Here is a 12,018-nt window from a genome sequence, read left to right as displayed (position 1 = left end):
TCTGGGGCTAAAGAAAGAAGCCCTCTTTCACACTCCAGCTCTTCCCTGAAGAGAAACATCACACTGCCCTTACTTCTCTTCCTCTCTGAGTTAAATCCTCCTAATTCCTCTAACTGATCCTCATATGATAATGGGCAGCTTTCTTTGTGGGACATCCTTCCTCAAACGTGGTCCCCAGGACCTAAGACTCCAGAAGGGTATGTGATATTTGCCTACATAACTGTTAGTGTTCTTCCTCCCAGACTGCCTTGTATTTAACTAATTTGTTTTTATTTGTATTTATTCACTTTACATTTATTCCATATATAATTAAATATACTTGTCGTCTCCCCCAATAGAACATTCACTCCTTGGGAATAGGGGTTATTTCATTCTTCATATTTGTACCTCTGGTGCCTAGCACAGTGCCTGGCACATAGTAGGAGCTTAATAAATGCTCGTAGATTGATTTGCCCCTTCACGTATGTAACCAAATGTGTTCCTGTGTTGCTGACTGAAGGAGCAGCCCCTCATAACACCGTCAAAGACAATGCAAAGAAAAGGAAAACGCGGCTATTTGTTGTCTCAGCTGCTAACTCCTGTACAAAGCAGGGGACCCTAGAGAAATACTGTAAGCAGTCCTTTACTGGGGGGAAAACCACAAGGGAATTTTCTTCATTTCTGGGTTAGCCTTATGCAGTTCTCCCTCCCCTGCCAAAGTGACCTAAAATCTATATATGACAATCAACTTCTTTTTTTTTATGATTTACTGAAAATCAAAGACAAAATAGGCCTTTTTTTGTTGTTTTTGTTATGACAGGTTTAGAAATTTGTTGTACTACATTGATTCAATTTTCCTTGATTTCAGCCATCTTTCAATAAAAAACCTGATTCTGCTAGCTGAGAATACAAGAAGAAAACCCAAAGGGAACAGAGAATATTGAAATGGTTCCACCATTTCCATCTTTGAGACAAATATTCCTTTCAGAGGAGAAGCTGCCTCTGAGCACGTGACTGCTTAACAACCTTCTATACATAAAAAAAGAGGGGAAAAAAAAAAGAAGACAGCATAGAATCTAATGCTGTCTCATAGAAGCAGTGAAAACATCTACAATCTCAGGTCTAGTTTACTTAGGTTGCTCCAACTCTCTCTCCTCAGAGTCATCGCATGTACTGAAATGTTGGTCATTTTCTTCCATCTCCAGAAAAAAATTCCAAGATATTACAAACAGGACTGTCAAATGTGACCTAATTTTGTTGAGAACAGCTGAATAAGCTTTACCCCTTATTCTAAATCATTAAGAAGTATGGTCATTCCCGAAAATCCCCCTTTCTGCCAAAGCATAACAATACTATTGTTTACAAAGCTTTAAGACTTACAAAGAGCTCCTTACAAAGAGCTAAGTGGATAGCAGAAATATTATTCCCATTTTAGAGAGAAGAAAACTGAGGTGAAGAAATTTGACCATAGCCAGACAGAAAAAATAAAAAGGTAGGATTTGAATACAGGTCTTCTGATTCTACACTATGCCATATTAAGCTTCAAAGAAATAGCATGAGTTTACACGGGGCTTTAGTGAACTTAAACAAAAATACTGTCCTCAGAATGATGCCCTGCAAATGTTATATGTTCTTATTCCCATTTTATAGTTGAGAAAATTGAGGCTTAGCAAGGTGAGTGGTAAGTGATCGATATATCAGATATATATATATAACATACACACACATACATATACATACATATATATAATTTTATTATTTAAATTCACAAAAAGCTCCCAAAACTTAAAATTCCACTAAGATTTCTGGGACACTCTTTATGTGTACTGTCTACCTCACAGGATTATCATGAGGAACAAAATGGATGACGTATGCAAAGTATTTTAAAACCACAAATCACTACAGACACATGAGATCTTCTTATCATTGTTATTGACAATGACGTTCTTTTTTTTTGATCAGTTGCATTCTTGGACTAGTGACCATTCCAGAGTGCCTTAAAGTCTACGAAGTGCTTTTCTTGAGACACTCCTATGAGGAATAGTACAAGCATCATCACCTCCCCCTTTACAAGTGGCTCAGAGAAAAGTGCCGGTGACTGTGTCCCCACATCCAGCGGGGAGTGGAGCCAGGAATGTGAATCCAGATCTGCCCAGCACTCATTCCACCCCACTGTGGCTGACCCTTTCACAAGGTCTAAGGAGCTGGGTGCAGGGCCCGCAGGACCCAACACTCTCCTACTCCCTAGGAGAGAACCCTCATTGAAGGTGAATGATCCGAGGGGAAGCTCAGGAGGTTGCCAGACTCCTGAGCCATTGCTAGAGGGAGGGTGGGGAGGTAGGTCACTCACCTCTTTTTCTATTTCTGCCAGAGATTTGATGGTGATCCCCAAGAGATCAATGGGCTGCATCTGAAACACAAAAGACAATCTACTTTCTTAAACAGCTGGGAAATGCCACTTTAACATCTGGCTTTGCATTTCAAACATGGGACAATTATCTAAGAAAAGCATCTAGTATTGCTTTGTCTTCACTATAGCACTGCATATTGGTGGAAGTGTCCTAGCTGATGAGGGAATCCATCCAACCATTTATTAGCAAGGTAGTAAATATAGAAATGATAAAGAAAGATGCTTCCAGAGAATACAGCAGGTTAATGGGATCCATGCCTCCAGGGCACTGCTCTTTGGTGTGGTTGGTCTGTCTGTCTCTCCAGAGGAAGGGTCCACCAAAACCTATGAAAAAGCATGATTTTGCAAAGATCTATCTTGGTCTCTTATTTCTTCCCTGGAAAGCAATGCCAAAGCTATAAAGCTGGTAAGGCTTCCCATTTCTTTCCGCTTCCATGGAGATAAATGTGCCCTGAGCACTCTGGCCAGGTGGTGGCACTGGTGTCTAAGGAATTCTGGGCAAGAAGGCCATTGCTTCGTTGGTATTCATAGGGGAGCTGGGGGAATTCCAGCTCTTTGAAAATGCACAGTGAATAAAATAACTGCACATAAATTATCATTTTCAGAAATCAATGGTGGTGAAAAATGATAACATCACATTTTAATGGGCGTTTCTGTAATTTCATGAAGATGGAGGCCCTTCTTGTGAAATGCTGGCTCCTTGACAGCAAATATATACTTTGATGTAAGCTAGAAGCAGACCCTGGGTGGAACGGGCAGCCTTGAGAAGTCTGTGAGGATGACAGTATTTGGAGCTGGCAGACCCTTAGAACACAGGACATTAGAATTGGCAGGAAGCATAAAGGTCATCAGGTCTAGCCCTCCAACTTCACAGATGAAGATACTGTAGGTCAGAAGCATTAAATGATTTGTTCATCAGCAACCTGGAAGTAAGTTAGAAGAGTTAAAATTGAACTAGGCATGGCCTGATTTGGAATCTATCTTCTGTATGGCCCAAGGCTATCAGAGAAACCAGTTCCTGGAGTTCATCAGTTTGGGGACTTCAGTGACCATAATTTCTGAAGCAAAAAATTGGGATATGGTATACAATCACAGAATTTCAAAGGCTCTCAGAGATGATCTAGTTCAGTCTACTCATTTTACAGAAGAAGAAAGTAAGGATGAGAGAAAAGTGCCTTGTCCTAGCTCAAGGGGACAGTAAATTAAAACCCAAGGCCTCTGATTTCAAATCTTATATTCTCTCCACAATAACACAATGCCTCAATCCCCTCCCTTCCACCAGACCCCCATTTTATGGATGAGGAATCTGAGGAGAAGAAGCAACTTCCCCAAAGTCACACAGCGGCTAATAAGAGTTGGGACTTGAACCTAGGGTCTGGAAGGGTGTTATTTATATAACCATACATTGTCTGGCAGCAGATATTTCCTTTCTACTCACTGCACTTTTTTTTTTAACACTATAGTGTCACTCAGAATCCTCTGCCCCCAGTTTTGTTATCATAGGGCTTCTTGTTCCCAGCCTGTTTGGAGCACACCCTACTCAACCTGAAAACTCTTTGAAAAAACCTATTGGGTACGGTGGCCAACCCTATGGCCAACATGGTTGACTTTCCCTTTGCTGGCAGACAAAGTACAGCAGGCCAGACCTGAATATCCTTAAACTCAGAATATTCCTAACATCACTAACTGGTCCACAAAGCACTTTCATTAAACAACTCTGTGGGGCAGGTAATGCAAGTATTACTATCCCTATTTTACAGATGGGGAAACTGAGTCTTGGAGAAGTAAAATGACTTGCCTACTATCACAAGGCAGCTAGGTGTCAGCACCATGATTTAAGTCCAGGTCTCTCCTGACTTTTCTACTTGTTCTTTCTACTACGTAGTACATTTCTATTTTTCTTTTCTTTCTTTCTTTTTTTTTTAACACTATAGTGTTGCCCAGAATCCTCTGCCCCCAGTTTTATAAACATAGGGCTTCTTGTTCCCAGTCTGTCAAATCTTGCCAGCAACAAATTTGCCCAGGGCAGCCATGGGGACATCCAGCCACAGAATTAAACATAAACCTCCCGGGGATGCTGTTACTGCTTCTCTCCAAACAGTCTGCCACATTTGCACCAGCAGCCAGAGGGGCATAGGAACAGGGAAAACATTTCCCTCTCTCCATTTCCGTTGCCTGGAATCCAGCAGAGGTCCAGCTGTTGTATCATTAGGCTCTAACTACCTCACTAAACTTTCTAGATTGGAATGGGTAAACAGGACAGAACAGCCTCCCCAAGGAAACAGGAGAGACGCCAGGGTAGCCATAGCAACAGAGCCAGGAGAAGTCAGCTAAAGTTACTCATGCTCCACATGCAACATCACAAGCATTTTTCAAGATTAAGCTGCTAGCAGAAAGATGTCGGGGCTGCATATTATATTTCATTAGAATGGAAATTGCAGAATGGGCCAAATCACAAGGCGCCTGGTTTTAAGCTGGGCCCAAGAACAACATTTAGTTGTTCTTTTGCTAATATCTAAACCAGAGTCTTCATTTTTAGTAACAGCTCAAATCTTTGGGGGTGGGGGGATGGGATGGGAAGGATCATAATTTGAGACTAGACTGAATAACAGGCTAGATTGTAAACCTCCTTACAGATCTAACATTCTTTGTTCTAAGGCTTATTAAATTCTATCATTCCATGGTATAACATCCCATTAGCTCTAATATTCTATGTTACAATATGAAGATCCCTCTAGGCTCTGTCCAATCTACTAGGTTATTATAATATTCCATATGCTAAAGTCCTTCTCTATGTTCACATCTTATGTTCTAACAGCCTAAGCTGTAAGGTTCCTTGTGATTTGTGTGAAGTTTCAAACAGCACACTAATGATACAAATCACCACAAAGGGACAACCAGGGACCTTTCACTTATAACAGTGATTGATCAGTAGCCTCCTCAATCCAACACTTTTTTTGACAGTATAATACTGTCAATCTTTCCAGGGTCAATGCTTCTACAACTGGTTTGAAGCAACATTAATGTTGAGAGAGGGATATAACTGAGAAGTATGGCTTCCATGCTTTGCCTGTTCTTAGGTCACAAAATGAGTTGGGAACCCAAAGACAGCTCACTAACTCCCTCAGGCTTCTGCTCTGTTATCTGTAAATGTGGGGTTAAGTCTTATTTGCTCTGCGACAGGAGACTCCACTCATTGGTTATATGGTCCTATTCTCATATAGACAAATCTCTTGTTTGAGAGTTAAGTTTGAGAGTCAGGTTCTAGAATCACAGAATGTTAGGGCAGGATTCTCATTTCACATATAGGGAGACTGAGGCTCAAAGAAATGTCCCCATATGTGAGGTGAGAAGATGGATGAGATGGTTTTTGAATTCACTTCCTTTTCTAATAGAACCAGTATGTCTGACTCCAGACCCGATGTTCTACTACAACACTGTGCCACGTGGTCTCTTCTACTTTCAACTCTACCACTAACTTCCTGTGTGACCTTGAGCAAGTCACGTCGATCCTCTGAGCCTCGGCTTCCTTGTTAATAAAATGAAGAATTTAGCTTAGGTGACGGCTCAAGTTTCTTCCTCCTCTGAAATGCTGTGATTCTATGAAACCCTCTGTCATTTCCACAGATTTTAACTTCCATAATGTGAAAACTAATTATACTTCTTTCTTCAATAAATTGCCATGATTAAATAAAAAAAGAACAAAAATTATTAAGCTACATTTGGAAAATGAAAAGTATTCACAGCTATGAGGTTGGATCAAAATTACCATTTGCACTTAAAATGAGAATGACTCACTAGAGCATCCATCTTTTCTAATAAGAACCATGCACATAACTTACACTTTCTGGAACACAAGAAAACTTCTCTGAAATCATAAAAGGCACTCCATCCATAGCTGAAAAAGGAAGAAAAGGCACATATTAAAGTCATCCTCAGCATCAAGGAAAGTCAGAGCTGAAGGGGACCTCAGAAACCCCCTAGGTCTACCCATAACTCAGAAGAAAGGCTTTACAGAGCACCCCTGACAAATCATAACCATCCTCCATTTGAAGACCTTCAGGGATGGGGAACTCTCTACCTCCTGAGAAAGCCCACACTACTACTGGACAGCACTGATAGGAAGCTTTCCTCTTGTATCAACCTGATATCTGTCTCCTTGTAACTCTCTCCCCTTGCTCCCAGTTTTGCCCTCTGAGGCCAAGTAGAACAAATCAAATCCCTCTCTCACATACTAGCCCTTCAAATCCCAGGAAACAATGATCCTTCTGCCCATAAGTCTTCTCTCTTTTTTTTTCTTCAGGCTATACAACATCTCCAGATCTTTCAGTGGATCACATTATGGCATGATTTCAAGGCTCCTCAACATCTTGGGTACATGGCCTGAGGACATGGCCTGAGCTTTGTCAGCATCCTTCCTAAAACATGTTGCTCAGAATTAACTATGACCCTGTGTTTTGACTAGGGAAAAATCATCACCTTCTGCATTTTGGACACTATGATTCTTTGGATGTTCTTTTGACTTACTGAATTTGAAATGTTAAGACAAAACTGTCTGAAGACTTGTCCAAGCTGATTGGCGATGTTTCATTTGTGATCTCTCAGTATAAGATTAATAAGAGCCAATGTCCACTGGATGGCATGAATGAATACCCCAGGATGGTACAAATATTGTACTCAAAATTACAAAGGCCTGAGCTTGAGCTAGGGGGCACTTTAAAGAACATCTGAAGTCCAATCCTAATATCGTACAGGTAAAGAAATTAAGGCCCTAATAGCTCCATGTTTCTTTACTCATCAGGCTCTGAGGAATCCAATACAAAGATGTGTTTGATATTTGAGAGTCTGAATGTACATTTCTGACAGTAATGTCCTGTAATCTCCCAAAAGGGTAGGGACTGGGTCTTACATAAACTTTGTATTGTAAACCAGTGCCCCACTTAATAAATGCTTTCTGAATGAAGTCTAGATAGATTTGGTGCAGTGGAAAAATAGCTAGTGTAGGAATCAGACCTGGATTTGAATCCTGCCTTAATATTTATGATGGGAAAATTGCAGCTCCTCTGACCTCAGTTTCCTAATCTAGGAAATATGGATAATAATACCTGCCTACCTCACAAACTTGCTGTGAAGATATATAAGAAAAAATATTCAGTCATTTACCCATCTACCATTTCTTAAGCACCTGCTAGAGCCAGGCACTGTGCTAGGTGGTAGGGATACCTAGACAAAAAATAAACAATTCCCACCATTGAGAAGCCTACATTCTATTGGGTGCAGGAAAAGCACTTTGCAAACTTTAAGGCATTACATAAATATCAGTTATTATTATTATTGTTATGTAAAAGTGCTTTTAAAATCTTAAGGGGCTACATAAATGTCAGTTATTACAATTATTACTTATTAGTTGCGTGGCTTTGTGTAAATCACTTTCCTTCTTTGCACCATAAAATGAAGGAATTGGAACAGATGACCTCCAATGACCCTTCTTGATTTTTAATTCTATGAAGCCCTATGAGTCTTTCTGCAAGTTTGAGAGGAAGTAAGTGCACAAAATTGATGTCTCCAATGGATTAATAAAAACAGAAGAGAACCCTGAAAAAAAATCATGCTGTAATGAATTATAGGCCCAACCATGCAGTTGGGTGAAATATGCCCTGTTTTAGAACTAAAAGGCTCACCAACTGGAGAGATATTTCCTCTGCCATAATCCCTAAAGCCTACTTCCCTGTTTACCATCAACACATCACTAACTTTAAAAACAGCTTGATGGAGAAATTGGAGCCCAACAGGGGACTGTACCAGGTAAATGACCTCTGATCCATGACCACCTTACTTCCCAGGGTAATTTTATTCATTGGGGATTAGAAATGAGAATTACAGCATTAGATTTACTTCAATAACCTATTACTTCTCCATGCAGATACTCCTTGTACTGACTCCAGTCTCAGTATCCTTCATACTTTAAACAGATAGTCTTTAAGAGTTCTGTAGTTGAAAAAATTAATCATTTAGTACCTAGTCCTTTGGTGACGAACTCCTTAATGGCTCTGCCAGTCTCACTGGCAGAAACATTCACAAGTGACATTTATATATTGTTTTGGTGTTTGTGAGAGAGGCAACATGGCATAGTAGATAGAGAGCTGGCCTCAAAGCCAAGAAGACCTGGGTTCAAGTCCTGCTTCTGATACCTACTGCCTGTATGACCCTGGGCAAGTCACTTAACCTCTTAGTGCTCTAGATGATAGAGTGGAAACAGCACTGTACCTGAGGTCAGGAAGAAATGAGGTCAAATAAAGCCCCAGACATTTACCACCTGTGTGACCCTAGGCAAGTCATTTAATCTCTGCCTGCCTTAATTTCCTCAACTATAAAAAGAAGATAGTAACAGCACCTACCTCCCAGAGTTGTTTAGGAAAAAAATGAGATATCTGTAAAGCCTTTAAATCCCCCCTCCCTTCTCCCTTCTCTCTAAGACTGTAAAGTGCAGAGAAGGGGCCAATTTGCATTGGTAAGGGCAGATTCCTCACCTGGGAGCTCCTTAAGCCAATGGAATCACAGGTGCTGTCCATATCTCTAGCCTCTTCTAAATTTACAAAATGTTGTTATATACAGTTATCTTATTTGATCTTCACAAAAGTCCTGGCAAGTAACTGCTGTTATTAAGCACTTACTATGTGTCAGACACTGTGCTAAACCCTGAAGATATAAAGAAAGGCAAAAATACTTCCTGTCCCCAAGGAGCTCACATTTTAATGGAGACAATGAAGACGGAAATAATTAGATACATACACAGAGTAGATGGAAGGCGATCACAATAGGCTTACCAAGAAAGGACTCCTGCAAAAGGCAGGGTTTAAGCTGAGTTTTGAAGGAAGACCAGGAAACTAAAGTGAGGAGGGAGAGAATTCCAGCTATGTGAGATAGCCAATGCAAAGGCATGGAATTGAGAGAAAGTATCCATGTGGATAAAATCACAGATCCTTGAATTATTGAAGTAACCATTTCCCTTAGATTGTAAGCTTTTAGATGTAAAATGGTGTGTTACTCATTCTTATAAGCATTAAATAAATGTTTGTTGAACTGAATGGAACGAGCTATTTGACAAATCATGAACTCTCCACCATGGAAAGTAGAGAACAGGTGGCCAGCAATCTGTTAGGCATGGTAGAGAGGAGATTCCTACATTTGGCCAGGCTAAATTGAGTATCTCCTAAGGCTTTTTCCAACTCTTAAGATTATATGAATTTTATGCATTTCAGGTGATGGTTGACCAGTAAAGAGAGTACTACACATGGAGTCAGAAGTTCCAAGTTGGGAGTCTAACAAAGAACAAAGTCTAACACAATGTTCTCCCAAAGGAGCTTTGTGGAGGAGATAATTCAATTAGATTCAAACATATTAAGTTCCTTTTATGTAATAAAAGCAGTCCTTACTCTCAAAGAACATACAACCCAATAGGTCTAATACACAAATAATTACAATATAAAAGTGGGATATAAGTGCCCCATGATAAAATGCTACGGGAGATCAAAGGGAAGAGAGATCACACTCAGCTGTGGAAACAGGGATAGAGATCTGAGAAAGTATCATGGAGGTGGGTGCATTTATATTAGTCTTTGAACTTGGGAAGGACTAGGACAGTTAGCAACGCCAGGGAAGGATGTGATGAAATGATCTGTCCTTTATTTTGAACAGAAACTAGAATCACTCTATAATAAAGTATCAGAAATATTAAGAAACTGTGAAATACTTGAAGACCACTATCATATCCTCTATTATTTTTTTCTTATCCAGGATAACTCTTCAATCAACCCTTCTTGTATGGCATGCAAAGATTTTCCCACCACCCTCCTTTGGATTGTGCCAGGTTGTTGACTCATCTTAAAATGTGGTATCTAGAACTGAACCTCATCTTCCAGATTTGTTTTGACTTGGATGATATCATAATGGGGCTATCCCAGCCTTGCTCAGGACAACATGCCTCCAGGAATGTAGCCTAACACAGTGGTTCTCAACATGCAACCCAGGGACCCCTAACAGTCCCTAGGACTCTTTCAGGGTGTCTGTGAAGTCAAAACTATTTCCAAAATAATACTAAGATGTTTTAATTGTGAATACAATAAATACCAATAAATATAACCCATATAAACAAAAACTCTTTGTGGTAGGGGAGTCCTCAGTAATTTTAAGAGTATAAAGGGGTGCTGAGAACAAAAAGTTTGAGAACCCCCAGCCTCAGATCATGCCAGCTTTTCACCAGCCCATCTCACTGTTAACTCATATTGCGGTTTCAGTTTGCTGAATCCACTCAGATCCCTTTCAGACAAGTTGTGTTTAGGCACAGCGCTCCCTTCTGGAACTTAAATCTAAGATTTTACATGTATTCCTATTAAGTTTCATCTTACTAGATTTGGTCCCATGTTTTCCTACTGAGCTCTTTTTGAAGACTGACTCCATTTTCCAGTAAGATGTCACCCTTTCCAGCTTTCTCTCACTGGAAAAGTTGATAATCATGCCATCTATTCCTTTCATCAAAAGCTTTGATAAAATGTTAACCAGGACAAATCAAGGTGATCAGCTGTGAGCTCCCTCATCTCCCTATTCCGTATCTCAAGACCCATCTGCATCACTGTCCATTGTCTCCTTTTTTAATCCCCTTGCTGAATAAGACATAGGTCTTTCCATTGCAAAGACTAACCCTTGATTTGTGCCTTTGACTTAACATGTTTCTTTTTACTCCGGGATTTTGCCTCTTCAATCATACTTTTTTCTCTCTCTCCCCTCTTCAAGAACTGTTTTACTAGACCCCTCTTGCTGACTACAAATGTTCCTTCTCATCCTGTAATTCTCTTCCATATCCTTCTGTAAATCTTCCACAAAGGATCCACCCAAGAAGTATCATTCTTCCTATTTTACAGATGAGGAAATTAAGGTTTACAGAGAGAATGGGACCTGCTCAAGGTCACAACTAGTTAAGTGTTGAGGCTGGGATTTGAACTCAGATCTCTTGACTCTATGATTAGGACTCTTTCCTGTTCTTCACTATTCTGCTTCTCTTGAATGCCAGGCAGAAGTATTTGGTTGATATTTATTGCATGCTACTGCTATTATTAGACAAGTCAATAAACATTTATTAAGCACCTACTAAGTACTACAACTGCTGCTAGCTCACATCCAGAAAGTGTTTTCTTCTCAATAACCTTGGGATGTAGGTAGTATAAGATTTACTCTTCCTATTTTACAGATGAGGTTGAGTGACTTGACCAAGGTTACATAGCTGATAAGTAAAGAGCCAGGCCCCAAGTCATTTGAGGTTGAAGTCTGGGGCTCTTTTCACCATATACGACACTGTTTTTCCAGTGAAATGTTATCCCCAGCAACTAGAATGCATGGTGTCTTGCACACAGTTGGCACTTAATAAATGCTTGACTAATTACACTGAATATAAGGACATGCTGAAGTTTTGTCCAAAGGAAGGACAGTTTGAGTTTTATTTCCTACTAGACAATGCCCAGAATCTTTGTAGGCCTTCTGTCTGTGGCAACCATGGGCCAGTGTTTTTAGGGAATAGAATGATGCATTCTGGAGACTTTTCTAGTGTGTAAATCATTCTCCAATGAAGTCTG

At 40.1% G+C, this 12,018-nt stretch overlaps 1 protein-coding gene across 5 annotated transcripts in view; it reads right to left on the bottom strand.

Moving 5' to 3' along the window:
• Positions 1-12,018, bottom strand: part of LOC114046895 (multivesicular body subunit 12B) — a 327,435-nt gene that overhangs the window by 64,821 nt on the left and 250,596 nt on the right. For 4 of the 5 annotated variants that reach the window (XM_027867509.1, XM_027867508.1, XM_027867506.1 and 1 more), the window contains exons 8-9: positions 6,232-6,287; positions 2,330-2,389 (exon numbers count right to left, since the gene is read on the bottom strand). In XM_027867509.1, the coding sequence (XP_027723310.1) occupies positions 2,330-2,389; positions 6,232-6,287 (116 nt within the window). Of the gene's footprint in view, positions 1-1,779; positions 2,011-2,329; positions 2,390-6,231; positions 6,288-12,018 lie in introns of those variants that run through there. The other variant, XM_027867507.1, reaches the window with a different exon arrangement.

This window comes from Vombatus ursinus, unplaced genomic scaffold (assembly GCF_900497805.2).
Source record: "Vombatus ursinus unplaced genomic scaffold, bare-nosed wombat genome assembly UNPS02014786.1, whole genome shotgun sequence".
NCBI lineage: Eukaryota > Metazoa > Chordata > Mammalia > Diprotodontia > Vombatidae > Vombatus > Vombatus ursinus.
This window is presented reverse-complemented; position numbering and strand designations above follow the sequence as displayed.